The sequence below is a fragment of the Gadus morhua genome, chromosome 23 (genome assembly GCF_902167405.1).
Source record: "Gadus morhua chromosome 23, gadMor3.0, whole genome shotgun sequence".
Taxonomy (NCBI): Eukaryota; Metazoa; Chordata; class Actinopteri; order Gadiformes; family Gadidae; genus Gadus; species Gadus morhua.
In genome coordinates, this window is record NC_044070.1 from 6,779,624 (window position 1) to 6,797,551 (window position 17,928).

The 17,928-nt window shown below is 41.2% G+C and overlaps 2 protein-coding genes and 1 long non-coding RNA gene across 7 annotated transcripts in view; 1 reads left to right on the forward strand and 2 right to left on the reverse strand.

Annotated features, from left to right (window-relative positions):
* The first annotated feature begins 165 nt into the window (after nucleotides 1–165).
* LOC115537483 (toll-like receptor 13) lies at nucleotides 166–7,266 on the forward strand. Its single transcript, XM_030349451.1, has 4 exons — nucleotides 166–324; nucleotides 2,225–4,856; nucleotides 5,242–5,359; nucleotides 6,504–7,266. The coding sequence occupies exons 2-4, from the start codon at nucleotides 3,704–3,706 to the stop codon at nucleotides 6,733–6,735; spliced, it is 1,503 nt and encodes a 500-aa protein (XP_030205311.1). The 5' UTR covers nucleotides 166–324; nucleotides 2,225–3,703; the 3' UTR covers nucleotides 6,736–7,266.
* A 64-nt stretch (nucleotides 7,267–7,330) lies between these two features.
* Nucleotides 7,331–11,065, reverse strand: LOC115537484 (uncharacterized). Of its 2 annotated transcripts, XR_003974810.1 has the most exons (5): nucleotides 10,848–11,065; nucleotides 8,964–9,255; nucleotides 8,623–8,728; nucleotides 7,976–8,050; nucleotides 7,331–7,591 (listed from the first exon to the last, which is right to left on the reverse strand). It is a non-coding gene; the product is annotated as an uncharacterized LOC115537484 (long non-coding RNA). The 2 variants fall into 2 exon arrangements; XR_003974809.1 differs by lacking the exon at nucleotides 10,848–11,065 and having other exon boundaries at nucleotides 8,964–9,274.
* Nucleotides 11,066–12,837: 1,772 nt separating this feature from the next.
* The window catches only part of map3k15 (mitogen-activated protein kinase kinase kinase 15), a 30,968-nt gene continuing 25,877 nt past the window's right edge, over nucleotides 12,838–17,928 (reverse strand). For all 4 annotated transcript variants that reach the window (XM_030349442.1, XM_030349444.1, XM_030349441.1 and 1 more), the window contains 4 exons: nucleotides 17,416–17,528; nucleotides 14,889–14,995; nucleotides 14,246–14,322; nucleotides 12,838–14,140 (listed from right to left, as the gene is read on the reverse strand). In XM_030349442.1, the coding sequence (XP_030205302.1) occupies nucleotides 14,053–14,140; nucleotides 14,246–14,322; nucleotides 14,889–14,995; nucleotides 17,416–17,528 (385 nt within the window). In that variant the 3' untranslated portion in view covers nucleotides 12,838–14,052. The remainder of the gene's footprint in view (nucleotides 14,141–14,245; nucleotides 14,323–14,888; nucleotides 14,996–17,415; nucleotides 17,529–17,928) is intronic.

The following is a 17,928-nucleotide window of genomic DNA, read 5'->3' on the forward strand; positions in this document are numbered from 1 at the left end:
TAATAAAACCTTATCATTATAAAATATAACAAAAAATAACAACTCAGTCTTTGATGCATACTTGGAGCTGACTCATTTTTCAGTTTTGACTCAGTTCTTTATGTTTATATCCGAGAATTAGCCAATTTCTTATTTCCTTTTTTCACCATCCATTCACTTCCTCATTTAGTCTCCAACGGAACAGACATGGAAAAACTTTATAACCACCTATTGTCTCTTCGACACACTTGAGATTTGCTGTTCACACAGAGAAAGAGACCAGATCGAGAAAAAAACATTTGTGGGATTTGGATTGGTGGGTTTGCTGAAATTAAAAACAAATAGGTAAGTGTTTAAATTTCATCTACCTTATTTTGGCAAAACAGTTAATGCTTTATATTAAGGTCCTTGTATTAAGCCTTAGTTAATATGTAATAAGACCCTTATTATATGCTTATTAATGTTAATTTGTGTTAAGACTATAAATAAGCGTTAATATTAACCTATCAAACATGTTTATTGTGAGATTATAAGACTTTTATAAGCACTTATGAGAAACTTGTTAACTATTGTTTGCTTTGTAACATTAATGATGGTCTCATGAGTTTCTTATAGTTGTTAATAAACGCATTACAAACCCATTTATGGAGTCTTAATTGCATATTATCTGATTGTTAAACCTTTACTCAGCATTTTTTATGCTTATTAAGGTTAATAAATCCTTTATTAAACGGCTAACTATGCATTTTGCAGGTACGAGATCAAAGGCAGGAACCATGTTTATTAAGGTTAATAAGTCCTTTATTTAACTGCTAATTATGCATTTTGCAGGTGTGGGATCTAAAGCAGGAACAATGCTTATTAAGGTTAATAAGTCCTTTAATATACACTTATTAACAGTTAATGAGTTCTATATGTTATCAAGGTCGATAAAATGTGAGACAAAAAATAAACTTACTGTAAATACAATGTTATGGGGGTGAAGCACAATAACACACTTTAAGACAGCTCTTTTAAAAAACATTTTTGGATTTCCAATATCAGTTGCATGCTTTGATACACCCTCACCTGTCACCTTTGATAAAGTAGATCTACTAACTGACTCAACATAAAGTAGGCCTACTAGCCAACTAAATATAAAGTTGGTCTAGTAACTGACTTAATTTAAAGTGGTGCAACTAGTGGACTAAATATAAAGTAGGTCAACTAGCGGACTAAATATGAAGTAGGTCTACTTACTGACTTAATAAAAAGTAGGCCTACTAGCAAACTAAATATAAAATTGGTCTAGTAACTGACTTAATTTAAGTCGGTCAACTAGTGGACTAAATATAATGTAGGTCAACTAGCGGGCTAAATATAAAGTAGGTCAATAAGCGGACTAAATATAAAGCAGGTAAACTAACTGACTTAATATAAAGTAGGTCAGCGGACTAAATATAAAGTAGGTCAACTAGCGGAATATATATAAAGTAGGTCTACTAACTGACTTAATATAAAGTAGGTCAACTAGTGGACTAAATATAAAGTAGGTCAACTAGCGGGCTAAATATAAAGTAGGTCAATAAGCGGACTAAATATAAAGCAGGTCAACTATCTGAATTAATATAAAGTAGGTAAACTAGCGGACTAAATATAAAGTAGGCCTACTTGCGGACTAAATATAAAGTAGACCTACGAGAGGACTAAATATAAAGTAGGTCAACTAGTGGACTAAATAAAAGGAGACCTGCTTGCGGACCACATATAAAGAAGGCCTACTAGTGGACTTTATATAATGTAGGTCTACTAGTGGATGTAATATGAAGTAGGCTTACTAGTGGACTAAAAATGTAAGCTTACCTTCATGTACCAGTTAACCGGATCAACTGGTACATTCGTTTAGCACGGTAGAATTTAGCCAGTGATTACGTGAAACCTCCCTTTAGCTATAATATGTTTTTGTGGAATTTTTATGGTGTGGTTATAAAAAGATAAGGATAAGGATAAGGATTTTCTGAAATAGGAATGTACGTTTTCTAAACATTATCACAGAATATTCACACCTGTAAATATTTTTATGGTAGGCCAATTATGTTCCTAGCATGTCATGCGTTAACTTTGTAGGTTAAGTTTATATGCATATAAGAAGTTCATGTTTTGATGAAAACTGAAAGCTAGAGAATGCTATACAATGAAATGACAGCATTTCAATACCACATTGTAATGACCGCTGTCTGTGTATCTTTGTATGTCTGTTTGACAGTGTTTTTGGATTGGCGTTTTTTCACGATGGATCCCTCGTACTGGAAGATATTTAATGACGGACCCTCTGTAGGAATGGAAATCTTTTGTCTTGAAAATTAGAATAACCTCAAAACGTTTTTTTGTGTTCTGGAAAGAAAAAGGAAAGTACAATGCCATTAAGGGGAATTGGTTACTGTTCTTTGGGAATATTATATTTACTTTTGAATTTGAATACTTTTATTTTTCCAACTGCTAGTTACGTGCTGAAGGACTGCAGGGTCACATGGAACACAGAGGCCATCTGTCAGAACCGTTTAAAAGTATTTCCAAAGGACATTCCAATAAGAGTGACCAACATTAATTTGTCTCGAAACAGAATTTCCAAACTTAAAAAAACTGATTTGGTATATTTACCAAATCTGTTGCGCTTGAACCTGAAACGTAATCTTATCTCCAAGATTGAATCTGGCACTTTTGCGTGTCAAATCTTTCTAGAGGTGTTGATTTTAAACAACAATAGGCTTGGTAATCTACAGGAGGGTGTGTTTGAGGGCCTTGTCAATCTCACAGAATTGCATCTGACTTCCAATAAGATCCAAACAGTATCACCGGCCTCTTTTAAGTCTTTGAGCAAGCTAAAGTTTTTGGACCTAGGTCACAACAAACTGCGCCACTTAACAAACATCTTACAGCATATACCACATTTACAAACCCTGTACATTCCAGCAAACAAAATTTCCAATTTTCCTTCATGGGAGCTGTCAAATAAGTCTACAGAACTTGTTTCACTGGACTTGACTCAAAATCAGCTCATGGTCTTTAGCCTCACTGCAGATATCTTTCCCAACCTCACATTATTGAACCTTGATGGTTGTATAAAGAATGGTATCGTCTGGGAGGTGAATGACACATTGCACCTTAGTGGTGTGTCTAAACTAGATATCAGTGGGGTTCGCTCCACATCACATGGAATGCAGGAAGTTCTAGAGACATTTAACTCGTCACTGAAGTATCTGACGTTAAACCATGTGAATAACAACCTGGAAATTCTCATCCATATTTCCTGCAAAATCCCATCACTGACATCTCTTAAAGTCCGAAATAATGGCATCAAAGTAATTAGATCAGATATGCTGCACTTGTGTACTAATCTGAAAGAGTTGGACTTTGGGACGAATAAGATAACTGACATCTCTGAAAATTCATTTCAATCTCTGAGGAATCTTAACATTTTAATCATAAAGTTAAACCATCTCTCATCCGTCCCTTGTGCCGTCAGGAATGTATTAACGCTCTCAAAATTGGATCTGAGCTCCAACAACATAAGTATGATTGGCTGTGATGATTTTGCCAATATGACCCTCTCAGAATTCTCCATCTCAACAATAATCATCTCTTGGCTCTCAAGGATTGTGTGTTCAGAGATTTGGTTAATTTAAAGCACTTGGAGTTGCAAAACAACAGTATTACCAAGTTAAACGGTGCCTTCAAAAAATACATGCCAAATCTTAATGTACTTTATTTGTCTAACAATCAACTCGCCTTTCTAGATCATGGAGAATTTGAAGCTCTGAAATCCCTCATGAATCTGTCAATACAGGGGAATCAAATAAAATCACTTCAAAGTGGGCCTTTTTATGGCCTGTCCAATCTTAAATATCTTACACTTGAATCCAATGAACTTAGAATAAATCGAAATTCAAACCCTGATTTCGGTGACTTGAAGGCTTTAAAGACATTGAATTTGATGAACAATCAAATTAAATATATATCGGATAACCCCATTGCTTATCCACCATTTGCTGAGCTTTCACAACTAGATACTTTGCATCTTTCAGGTCAACATGGTCGACTTGGGACCAACCTCCCTCAAAACTTTCTTCAAGGCTTGACAAATCTGTCAGTACTCAATATCAGAAGTTCAGAGTTTAATTCTCTGCACCCACTATTCTTCAACTATACTCGTAATTTGAAAGTTCTTTATCTGAGTGCAAATTACTTCACAGACATTCCCGACAATCTATTTTCTCCGATTCAAAAACTAAAAAGTCTTTACATTTCACAGACACACCTGAGGTCTCTAGATTTTCTACTCCATGCTAACCTCACGGAGCTGGAGTTCTTGCAAGTGAGGAAGAATGCCTTTTCTGTGATTAGAGAGCCAGTGATGCAGTCTCTGTCAGCACTTGTATACCTGGATATGTTGGGTAATAGCTTCACCTGTAACTGTGACAACACGTGGTTCCTCCAATGGGTTAAAAACAACAAGCAAACACAAGTGTATGATGCATACAACTTTGAATGCAACTACCCTCCAAACCTTATAGGAAGAAAATTGTTGGAGATTGACGTCCGTTCATGTACAGTAGACATGGAATTTATCTGTTATATTTCCACGGCATGCACGGTCATAATGACCATAGCAGTCTCCTTCACCCACCATTTCCTACAATGGCATCTGGTCTACGCGTACTACCTCATGCTGGCGTTCCTCTACAACTCAAAGCACAAGAACAAGCGTGCTCATCAATACGACGCCTTTGTCTCCTACAACGCAACCGACGAGGGCTGGGTGCTGGGGGAGCTGCTGCCCAAGCTGGAGGTCAAGCAGGGCTGGACACTGTGTCTGCACCACCGAGACTTCCAGCCAGGTGAGGAGCCCTATCCTGAACATCCTCTTCACTGCCATTAGCATGCATGCTAGTCTATCTATTCTACGTCATCCCTTTGACTGCCACTACAGATCATGTCTTATCGTGTAATAATTAATGCCGATTTTTATTAATGCAACATTTTGTTTGTATATGTACATCCGCATTATATTTCAAATGCAGTAAACAAATATGGTTGGCAAAACCTATGAAATTTAGTCAGACAAATGGGTCCTATCTCCGACCTCTGAAAGAATAGCACTGTGATGTGACAGCGCTACACTTTTCTCTTTTATAAACATACTTTCAATTTATTAAACCATAATACATAGAAATGTACTTGAATTATTCCTCTAATGTATTGTCACTAACCAATCCTGTTCAGGCAGACCTATAATAGAAAACATAACAGACGCCATCTATGGCAGCCGGAAGACAATCTGTGTGGTCAGTCGTGATTACCTGCAGAGTGAATGGTGCTCCAGAGAGATCCAGGTTGCCAGGTAAGAATCCAGATCATTTACATGCATCCATCACTTCTGATGACCAGAATATGGTTGTTCATTAAATCAGCTTCACATGTGTACTTGTGGTCTTATTCACGACCCTCATTCATCCTCCCTCCAAATGTAAAGTGCAACAAACCAAAGCCTAAATTAATCATTTACATCGGCACATATGCGAAGATCGTGCAGATGTGCCATAACGCTCCATTCACTAAAAAAGGAGTTTGCATCCCGCAAACCCGGTTGGTGCTTATCACCTTCTTAAGTAAAAGCAGCTGTAGGTACAATTTCAGAGCTATTATTTTGGTGTCATGTGAAAGAAATGGTCTAGCCATTCAGCCGACAGCTATAAGTGAGTGAAATGCGCTGTGAGTATACCCTTTTTCGAGTTGACTGCGCCTGCCTCCACATGAGCCTATTGTACACAACATTGAGGGCATAACATTTTAGATTTGTATTAAAAGTAAATCTAACAGTTCTGCACATGATTATGCGGTACGACAACAGAATGACCGTAGTAAACATAATAATATAAACCTTTTCACATAAATGAAGAAGAATTCTTCTTAAGGTATAGAATATATATTTGTTCAACAACCGAGATTGTCACATTCAAAAAGTGAAAGCAGAAAGAAAAGCAGTGCGATCTTATGCATTTTCAAGTTATAAGTCAAGTTATTCTTATCGGCTGTATGTAGACATGCTCTACAGAGGTGAGTGAGAGCGACACCCATTACTATAGCAAAGCTGAGTTTCAAGCAGCAATAAACAAGTACTTAGGGTCCTCTTTTGTACTGCTTTCAGGCATTTTCTCTTTTATTGTGTACATATTGTGTCAATTTTGAGTTCTGTGGCTGCATTCTCTTCTGATGCATCCTCTGCATGTCCACTCTTCCCCCCCCCTACTTGCTTGTTACCATTCAAAAATCAACAGAGAAAATCAACAGAATTAGAGATATTCACAAATAATACTTGAGTATAGTAGGAAAGTATTTCTGCTCAAGGACCAATTCAACCATTTGGAAAGGTATGGTTTGTGTTGGTCTGACTGGGGGTGGATGGGGGCATCGACCAACCTTCCCCTGAAGGTTTAACAGCACACATACATGAAAAAACAACTCTCCCCGTTTCCATTCCCCAGCTTCCGTCTGTTTGACGAGCAGAAGGACGTGCTGATCCTGGTGTTCCTGGAGGACATTCCCATGCAGCAGCTGTCTCCGTACTACCGCATGAGGTGGCTCCTGAAGAGACAAACCTACCTGAGCTGGTCCCGCGCAGACGCACACCCAGACCTGTTCTGGGAGAAGCTCCAGCAGGCCCTGGACACCCAGGAGCACCCAATGGGAGAGCATCTACGGCTCACCGTGGTGTAGGGATCCCCCGGAGAGAGACCAGACCAGTAAAAAGCTTAATGTGTCCAAAGGGTTTGACTGGTTTTGTGTGGTTTTGTGTGCAAGGCAGTGTATCTGGTCAAAGCAGAGGACCTGGTAATAAATACTCAAAGGGGAGGACAACAGAAATATGTCATGGTGTGCCTTAGGATTCCAAAATCGATGTTCCTCAAGACCCTTTGCAATCTCATTTTATTTCATACTTTCAATAACTTGATTGATTTTCGTATCCAAGCCCTAGGAATTAATAGTTTGTATGACAATGAATTGCAACTAATTAAAGTAATTTTGAGATAATGTGTAATGAATGTATCATATTATTTTGCATATTGAAAAACAGTTTAAAATTAGATTAATATTCAGTTGTTGTTTTCTTTCAATATTTAATTTTATTAGCAAACATTCTTTTTTTGTTCACAGAACAAAGTAAGGGTTAACATGGGAACTACATTTGTTTAGTTTGAGGTGGAAAATACATAACCGTAGATAACATAATAAAATGTCATTAATTCAGTCTCTCAATTTCTCAATTCAACCCACTCCGCATAAAACACTTTTTTTTTTTGGGCTTTTACAATTTGATCATTCCACAGAAAAGACAAGTTTCCCCATTGAGACATTTTTGTTGAGTCTTTCCATTGTATCGGACTTTCTTAATTTCACATTCATATCTTTGTTGCTCAATATGTCGTGACTGGTGTAAAGTTCCACTTCAAAAAACAAGTGAGCCCTATGAGAACAATAACAAAAGCTATTCAAAAAGATACAATCATCATGCAACAATTATGATTCTTGGTGAAGTCAGGAATGCCATCTGTTGCGGGTTCTCCCCTTGTTACTGCGAAAAAACAGAATATGTTACTCTAGCTGAGCAGGTGTGTCACCTCAGCACATTACAATTAAGCCTCTGAGGATTTGAGCCTCAAAGGTCCGATCAATGTATAAAGACACACAGGAACCAGGGGTGTCTGATGCTGAACATCTAAAATCCTACCCGGACTCTGGGGTTATCATTTTTTCCGACTGTGTGGCGTGAAAAAAATGTATACGATTGCAAATGCGTGTTCTCATGTACGAATTATGTCTTCATTTACAGTCAAATTGAACCATTTTATTTCATTGTTGAATTTCCTCATATCCATAACATTTTGCTATCATGGAATATAGAAACTGCTATGGCATGCAGACACTGTTGTGTGGACATATGCTGGGCAGTACTCACTCCAAACAAGCCATGAGATGTTTGGTCCTCTTTCCATTCGGATCAGCACAGACAAATTTCTGTCCAACGTGGAAGCTGTGAGGGAAGAGAACATGGCAGGAAATTGGATGAGGAAGGAAGCAAACCCGTTCCATCAATACACAACCCTCCTCCTTCTGAAACCAAGTGTCAGGTCCAGCCAGACCGTTTGCGATGTTAACTCCATCACAAATGAGGACAGCTTCCTCGTATCAATGAGCACATTACTATAAGCATAACGTAGGATGTCTACGTACAATTTGTTAAGCACTGTTGTTGCAAAGGAGCAATGTTTCATAATGAAGGCAACATAGCCTATTTCTTCAAATCAAAATATTTATTGGTATATTCTGTACACTTACAGGCTAACATTTCCTACATACAGTAGTAGGCCTAAGTTAAGGCACCCATGATAAAATTCTCTAAAAAGAAGAATAAAACATCTTAATGCCTCAATTAAACAACTTTAGCATGGGTGCCAAAACGTATGCCTACCGCTGTAGATGGCTTTATTATAAATTTGAGCAAATCTTAAGCTATCTTTCCCAGGACTTTTACGCAATACAACACTAGACTATAATTCAATACACTAAGGCTTTTACTTTGAGGGTCGATGAAGGCCTACTCACATCACAGCTCGCATGTCGCAAGACCCGTTGATGTTCTGCAGGGAATAGTGGTGGGTATCTTTACATTTCAACCGTTGGAGTTGGCGGTATCTTAGGCAGCAGCTTGCTACACACACACACACACGCACACACACACACACAGTTTATTAATGGAACACACAAAGCACATATAAAGTAAAAATCAATGCAATAACACATATACAAACACACACAGAACCAAGCAGGAATAGAATGACGGAACACACACTTACAGTCCCCTTCAACACAATAACACAAACCACAACACACACACACACACACACACACACACACACACACAAACACACATGCTGGGTGCTTACCTGATTCTGAGCCGACCGGGAACAACGTGAGGAGAAGGAGACTGCAGCAAACAGCCGCCAGGATCGGGAGTCCGTACATAGTCATGGTAGCAGTTTGGTGGACAGCGGGGGTAACTTAGGCTGGTGCTGGGAATGTTGCCTTGGCGATGGGCATCGATGGGGTGAAAGGATCTTCCTTGGGTGCGTGTTGCTGTGTTGTCGAGCGAGTGAGTCCCACCTGCGGTTCAGTGTTCCTCTGTGAATGTGTTCGAGTGCGACTCCTTAAGTAGCAAAGGTGTTTGTGTGTGTGGGACTTTCCCAGTTGGAGACAGAGAGAGAGTGGGAGAGAGAGAGAAAGTGAGTGGGTGTGTTACAATCAATGTCAATCACAGGCGTGACAATAGAATGTGTTGCAATGGGGCAACATTGAGCAGGTGTGTAGGAGTTATGTGTGTGTGTGTGTGTGTGCGTGTGTGTGTGTAGGGGCAAGTTATGTGTGTGTGTATGTGGGTATGTATTTGTTTGTAGCTCTGAGCATATTTGTGTGTGTGTGTGTGTTGCTCAGAGCGGATTTGTGTGTGTGTTTGTAGCTGTGTGTTTGTGTGTCTGTGTGTGGCTCTGAGTTTGAATGCGTGTGTGTGTGTGTTTGTAAGTAGACCTGAGTTTATATGTGTGTGTGTGTGTGTGTGTGGCTCTGAGTTTATGTGTGTGTGTGTGTGTGTGTGTGTGTGTGTGTGTGTGTGTGTGTGTGTGTGTGTGTGTGTGTGTGTGTGTGTGTGTGTGTGTGTGTGTGCGCATGTGTAGCTGTGAACTATGTGCGTGTGTGTGTGTGTGTAGCTGTGAGCTATATACATGTGTGGGGGGAGAGGTTGTGTCAATTCATTCATCATTATATACTGTGATATTGCTTTGGTGTGAACACTATCGTTGTACAGCGTTTGTGACGTGGATAGGAGGGAAAAAAATTTTTCTCTTTGTTAAGAGTTCATGGCCCCATTCATACTGTTAAGTTAATCATGCACCTGGTAAGAAACGCAGCGGAACAAGCTTTCATCATCAGTCAAGAATGTGTCTAAGCTACAGGCCAGAAAAACCCGCCAGTTTAGAACAGCGTTGTGTAATCACTATGCTGTCATGTTGCCAACTCGTCCATTCAAGCCGAGAGTGAACACCAACACAAGTTGGTAAGGTGAGGGCAACGTGATAGATGAGGAATATACAGGCATAGGCTGCTAATGATAAGGAGTTGAACATGAAACCGGATACATATGACGATAATCCATTGTATTATTTTATATACATATATATATATATATATATATATATATATATATATATATATATAGGATATATAATACTTAGGCCTTCAAAATACGAGTTAGATTAAAGAGTTATAATCAAATGCACAGAAAAACACAGGGTATTACTAGAACTACTGTAAGTTTGCAGGGTTAATGACCAGGTAGTATTGTATGTGTGAGTATAACTAAAATCCGAAGGTCTCAATCTTCATTAAAAAATGAAAACTGTGTGTGATTAATTCTTAAATGACATAGCATTATTGTTGATATTATTCAGTAGACGTACACTATTATTTAAAACAAATGTCCATGACTTGGGGTAAGATCATACTATATCTGAGTAAACAAGGACCCGGCCTGTTTGTTCACTGATCCATGAACTGTACGGTTTCAACAACCAAATATTCATTCCAGGAAATTGGCACAGCATGAGTGTGACAAGAGATGATAGTTTCAGGTATCTCATAAGAATAGCTGGGAAGGTGAAACCTGTTGTTTAAATGTAATGTTGTTGTACTATTATATGCTTACTCCATTCTTTCAATTTTCTTCCAATCTACATTGTTGTTTGATTGATTTTGCCTGCTCTTAATTTATTACTTACCTTTATTTTCTCTTCAGTCTGTTATTTACTTTGTTACAGTTGCTGAGGAACTGAAATTGAAGCATTTTACAGCCGTATAGTAGCCTGGGCCATGCACACACCAACAGAAGTAACACACGCCGGAGAAAAAGTCTCATAAGTCTTCATCCCAGAGAACTTTCCAACTACCGATTTTGTATGCAATTAAATTTCGCCCCTAGAAAAAAATGACGGTGGCTCTGACCTCGTGACCTCATAGCCGGCTACGGGCATTGTTAGAATATGCTGAGCTCTGACTTCACATTCTGCATGTCTGTGCAGATCTGTCTGGCCTTGAGACTGTGGAAATAATGTCAGATCAGCGTTACGGGGAGGGAGTTTCTGGTCTTGTGAGACCATTGTGATATTTATGTTTCGCAACGAACATCAGTTGATGAGCCTTGCCGGAAAGCAAATATGGCCATGGCCTTGTGTGGTTTAAAACCTCAAGCCAATCACAGTGCCGCTTGTGGTCTCTTCGCTCTTGCTCAATCCGGTTGAAAGTAAAGCAAAAGCATATTCTGCTCTGGGAATATACTTCTTCATACTTCTGTATGATCTATCACACAAAAACTTGATGGCATAATATCTCCCCTTTAAAAGTAAATTTAGAATCAAACGTTTTTTACTCTAGCTTACTTTAGCTTGGGTGGGCAATACAAAATGTCTACACTCTCCGTACAAGGGAGGGGCCTATGGAAAGTGTATCAATCTCGAAGGAGAGAGCAAAGACAGCCAGAGAACCACTAAAGGGATATAATAGCAATTTCTTTATTACTAGTCGGGTCAAAGGTCAAGATTAAAAATAGCCTTGTTGGGTTTTCAATGCCACGGGCGCTTTCTGAGTCCTTTGCGAGAGGAAGTAGAACACAAAGTAACATAAGGGTAATTGTGAACTGCCTTTTGTCATTCAAACAACTCACCATTCCATTACTTAGAAACACCCCACTGGCTAAGAAGGTTTCGGTGTTAAGCCAAGCTCGGGCCCGTAAATACTAAGACCCATGAATTCTACGACAGAACAGGCACGAGTTTGGGCGGGGTCAGCAGATCATCAGAACACACTGCTACGAGAAAGGCTCCCCATGTACACATTATTCATAAACTCAGTTCAAGTTTAATTTAAGGTGCCACCTGCCGTGTTCTTTTGGAAAAAGTCTGCAGAGTCAGGATCGCTTTAACTCACTTTATTTGGTAAAGTTTTGGACTAGTCTCTATGAGGCAAAAGGAGGGGAATTTTATGGGCACACGTGGAGATACACTTGGTAGGGCATCTGAAGGATGCGTTACCTGGAGCGTTCTAGCCCCCTGGGCTATGTGTTGTGACTTATCTACTGGGCAGGCGTGGACTCAGTTATGTGCTCTGATTGGCTAAGCATGGTGCTGAAATCCCGCCCCCCTGGATACCCGTATGTGTCTTTATGCTGTCCCTTGCGGCTATGTGTTGGCATTGCAACTTTGTTTGTGGCTATGTGCGGGAATTACACTTGTTCTTGAGCATCTGGGTCTCTCGAACATCTTGACCGCTCGTATCTCTAGAATTGACGCATGATGAATGGCCTCCTGTATGAGCTGGACGCCTCCCTAGGCTCCGGATCCCTCCTTAGTGTGAGAAGGAAGCCTCTTTTAATTGGCAAGGGCATATGTGGCCTGTTTGTATGAATGTGTGAATTATGTTACACACCCTCTGCTCCACCGTTGTAATCTGCTCCAAAGTCATGTCTTCATGACGTCAAAGCGACATGGCCTTTGAGATGTGTTGTGCTGTGTGCAGCTCTGTCTCGCTTGATGTGCAGAGCCGTTTCCGAGGAGTCCTCGGACACTTGTAGTAGATCACCAGGGAGTGTGTGCCAATTTAATAGACATCGCCCTTCAAATAGTTATTGTTGTTTGCCTGGCTGTGGATCATCATCATCATTGTATTTCAAAAAATCACAGTAACAATCACATCATTTGACCAAAATAAGACCCATACGACTTTCACACTCCAACATAAAAGTCAAAGTGAGGGATAATCCTTTATTGTAGATTTTAGAGCCACAAGAAATTGGGATGGAAACAAACAAGCATATAGTTAAATAAACAATAAAAAACGGTTTCAGAGACAAATGCAGGTGTGTGACTGGGAGATATATATGTACACCAACATCATTGGGAAATGAATAATAATTTTATAAAAAAAAAATAAGCTTGTTGTTAGAATATGTGTTTAGGATATGGGTTTGAACATTGACTTACATTAACTGCCACGCTATTTAGCCTATTTCTGTGTAATACCGGCGTCTATCATAAATAACAATGCTTTTTCAACTATTCGTAATGATGACTCGGTACATCGTTGACATAATATTCCCCAATGTCAGAAAAAATGTGTCCATCTGTTTCAAACCAACAGGTAACTATTTGTGAATACTTTTTATTTATTTAAATATATCCCAATGTGAGTGTCATAAAATGCCATAAAAGTTTGACAACGCACGTAAGTTAACAATTAACGTCAAATAAAATGGCAGTAGCTGTGATATGTGACATGTATTTGAAATAGTGCCCGCACTAAAGTCTTTTGGTCTGGCCAACATTGACTCTGCAGGGAGGCACATTCGGTGGAATAGATTTGTCACCTCCGACGCCATCGTCATGGTCACGCCTATTCTTATGTCGATGGAAAGCTGTCTCGTGGCCGGGACGTCCCACTCCCATGCACAGAGCTACTGGGTGCCCTCCCCTGTGTCCCTCAGCCGGCCCAACCGTTGACCTGCTCCTTAATGATATGTATCTGAACTCACCGTAAGACACTTAAAAGAGAACTTAAAAGAAAGACAGAGGTTATGGTGAACTGACCGCTGGGAGGCTAGTTGGTGTGTGTGTGTGTAGCGAGTTTGTGTGTGGTGTGTTTTTGTGGGGGGTGTGTTTCTGTTGGTGCCGTGTTTGTGGGTGTGCCCTGTTTGCGTGAGTCGTATTTTGTGCGTGTGCCGTGTTTGTGTGTGTGTGCCGTGTTTTGAGGGTGTGCTGTGTTTGCGTGAGCTGTATTTTGTGCGTGTGCCGTGTTTGTATGTGTTTGCCGTGTAACGTGTGTGTGACGTGTTTGTGTGTGTGTGCCGTGGCGTCTTTGTGCGGGTGAGTCGTGTTTTGCGCGAAAGGAGTGTTGGGAGAAAGAAAAACCAAAACACAGCGGATGAGATTCCCGTCAGGCGTCGCTGGGCTTGTCGCTCCTCGTCCTCGCTCTCTCTCTGTGCCTCTGGATCGCCCGCCAGATGCGACAGAGCACGCCGCCGCTGTAAGGGAAGCAGCAGGGGGGTTAAGGGGTTTTAAGGGGGGGGGGGGTTCGGTAGAGCTCCGTCCCCGAGTCGCTCAAGGCGGTGATAGTACAAGGGGGGTACCGTAGACGCAGGGCGCGCAGGTCGTCCCGGGACACGTCGCTGAGGACGTTGTTTAGCGTGTAGTCCTCCATCACGAACTAAAGAGGACACAGAGAACCGTAACTACCTCGTGGCCGTTCAGCACAGCCAAACCGTGCTCGGGGGGGGGGGGGGCCAGGGCGCCCGGTCAGGTTGATCAGTGGCTGCTGTGTAGCACGCCCAAAGAATGGACATTATTTGCTTATTGACTGTCTGAACCCGCACTTCACGTTTGTTAATATTTGCGCCGCAAACTTGTTGCCCCATCTGAGCACATCATCTGCGGCCCACAAATCACATGTCCCAACACAAAGTGATGAACGCTGACACCAACCTCGTTCAGAAAATGAATGTCAATTTGGCAATTGAAGTTCTGTGTGTATTCATGGAGCTCTTTGGGGCCCCAGAGGGTCAAGCAACACTGAGCTGACGCCTTCATCCATACCGACTTCATTAAGATGTTGTTCAGTCGTCGAGTTGGATGGTGCAAAGTGAGGAATGTTGCTCAAGGATGCCTTCAGTGGAAATGGGGTTTGAACCCAGGGCATTTCAACCTGGAGTCAAACCCCCTAGCCACAAACAAAGTCCTAATGGAGGTCTCAGCGTCGAGCTATGTACAACAAACCTTGTCTAAGGTGTCAGGGTCCGCCCCCTGCTCTTTCAGCCAATCAGTGAGCTGCTTGTCGGGTTCGTGGTCAGCGGGGATGTGAAAGATGGAAGGGGGCGGGAGCTCTGTAAACAAGAGGTTTTTAGTACAAGTCAAGTATGGGATGGGAGGAAAGCCACGATTTGTAGAGACATTAACCGTGAACCCATCCAACCATCTTGTTTTCCATTGTTGCTTGATTAATTTCCTGCCTGGACTACCCCTTTCTTTTATTAGACGTGTTGGATGTCTAAACTATGTTGTAGGTCTAAACATGTTTAATTTGCTCTGTAGAAAGGTCTGGCCATGCTTCAATACTAATTGAAGCATGATTGCCCCGTACGAATTAGACCAACCAATCACAACCAACGAAACCATTAGACCAACCAATCACAACCCTTTGCCTAACATGAGGCGGGATGAATACAATAACGGTGCCGGTGCGGCGCAGAGGCATTTCAATAACAAAGATGGCAGCCTGATATAGAAGGGTCTGTTGATTCCATTGAGACAGTGTTCAACAAACTTGAATGCATATTTTCAATAAAAAAGGAATGGACGATTGCATTTAATGCTTTTGTTGAGAATATAAAAAAAATATACGCTCAGTACTGTGTTGTAGTTTCGAGTTTCGATGCCTGGCTCGTGAACTACAGTCAGCCGCAGAAAAAAACAGGAATTAAGTCTCCCCAACCAACGAGAGGTAACTTTAACATGAGTAGATTAACTCAGAGCCAGTCAATGCAGAAATAGACCCAATATCAACAATCAAACAATAACAACGAGTATGCAACGGCTGAGTTTCACACCGAAAAATAGGTTATTTGATTTATTTTCTCCGATTACGATTCAGCTCTTCTTGCGTTAAAGGTTTTGACATCCTTTCGACTTTGAGGCAGGTTGAAGGGAAGGGGGCGACCTTATTGGTCACTCGGACAAAGGCATCATCAGCATTCATCTCTTTTAGGCACTGCCTACTACTGAATACAATACCAGTAATGTTAAACACACAGATTGTTATAGAGGGGAAGATTGAAAAACTGTGACCAACACCCAGAGCCGGTTCAGACCTCCATGGGGCCCTAGGCAAAATTCTGCCAAGGGGCCCTCCTAACTGAACCCCCAAAATTTTCAACCGTCGCACCTGACACCCAGTGCTTCCACTCATCCATTTTATTTAGCAGATCCATATTGTCTGTTTTCTGTTGAAGTGGTTGCTAGGCAAACAAATTGAGTCGTGAGAAGACTTGAGCTTAACAAAACGACATGTTTTCGATTTACAATGAACGTGTCTTTATAAAATGAAAGGAGAGTAAAATGCCATAATAAACAACGTACTAACCTCGAAACATCAAACCAATACTTCAAGCAACAGTTTGATATTTCTCGGTATGATCTCACTCTATTAATAAGTGTTTATTATTTAGCACCATTGTCATAATATTTCACGAGTTTTATTTATTCACCAAGAATAAATCGTATCTGCGTCTATATTTGCCTGTGGGCTATCCAAGCAAACAAACTTCAATCTTAGTCAATATGTATCCATTACTTTCCATTTTGTTAAGTGCAGTTGTAACTATACAAGGCTACAACTAAAATTATAGAAGCTAGAAAGACGCACACAGAGACCGGGGATCCCCAAGGGCTCACCGCCCTGTAGGTCTAACACGGCCTGTCCCTCCCTCTCTCCCACCAGGAGAGGAGAGTTAAAGGCTTTACCTGACTGCTGCTCCCGCAGTTCATTTTCAAGTTCCTTCCTCTTCCTTTTTTCATTCCCCGAGGGATAGCTCCGCTTCATCTTTCTACACTGATGATGCAATGATGCGCATGGGTAGCTATCTGACGTCCGCGACGGACAGTTACGTTGTCAGGTTTTTTTTTTTCGTTGTTTTTTCACGGGGCCTTTATTATAAATAATAAATTTGCGGGGCCCTACGCAACGTGCGTACTGTGCGTATTGAAAGAACCGGTACTGCCAACACCGGTAGTGGTTGAAAGAGGCTTGCTAGGCTTATCCTTGTGACAATTCATTTCTAAAATGGTCCAGATATTTAAAAAGGGAAGAGACGTATCTTTGAGAAGCTACTCTCACACAACGTGGTTCCCAGTTGTTCAAAGTTCACGTCTATAATCCGTCTGCATTGCCGTGCCGTAGTCGGCAGAGCCTGAAGGAAGGACGAGCGTTCCAATGACTCATTGATCCGTTTGATCATTTCGGATGTGATATAATAACTGTCATAAAAACTTGTCATAACCCCAAGCAGGAGACCAAAATGCATCGTACTTGTAATCAAGTTTTCCTTTATCTTTATTTTTTCGAATCATCCATCCTTATGCCATCCACCAGTCCTCATACCATTCATCCACCCATCCTCATTCCATTCATCCACCCATCCTCATACCATTCACCCATCCTCATACCATTCATTCATCCACCCACTCATCCAACCTGTTCCATAGAGAATCTCCTCTACCCAGGGGGAGTGATGGGTTATCTGGGTACCTGAGGGCCGGTGTCTGACCCTGGCCAGCTCCAGGTCCTGAGACCTCTGCTGCAGCGTGGCCTTCAGCACCTGCTGGTACTCCTTCTCCTTCAGCAGCAGTTCCTCCAGCAGCCTGCAGGGGCCATTTTTCATTTCAGTTTGTTCTGTACATATACCTCGTACGTCTGTATATATAACTCTGTATAGGTATGGGTAAGTGTGTGTGTATGTCTGTATGTGTATTGTGGCAACCCGGCCCACGCCAATTAAGGATATTCAGAGCACCTGAAGAACAAGTGGAGAAGCAGGGCTTAAATAGCCCGCTTCTCCACTCATTCGGGGCTCTCCCAGCCCTGGAGCTCCTGCATGGAGAGACCTGTCCTCGTGGGTGACGGGATTCCACCCACGAAGGAGGGGACCGTTGATTCCTCCCAAGGTTTACGTTATTTGTGTTTTGGAGAGACTTTTATGTTCGGGAATAAACATGCCTTTTTTTGGCTTTATCCAACGAAATGGTGTCCTGTTTGGGAGGA

What these genes read in the sequence shown, in the direction of transcription:
- LOC115537483 (XM_030349451.1), top strand. Translation starts at nt 3,704, where the DNA reads ATGCCAAATCTTAATGTACTTTATTTGTCTAACAATCAACTCGCCTTT. An exon ending in CCACCGAGACTTCCAGCCAG is followed by an intron (nt 4,857 to 5,241) that starts GTGAGGAGCCCT and finishes AATCCTGTTCAG; the next exon opens with GCAGACCTATAATAGAAAAC. An exon ending in AGAGAGATCCAGGTTGCCAG is followed by an intron (nt 5,360 to 6,503) that starts GTAAGAATCCAG and finishes TCCATTCCCCAG; the next exon opens with CTTCCGTCTGTTTGACGAGC.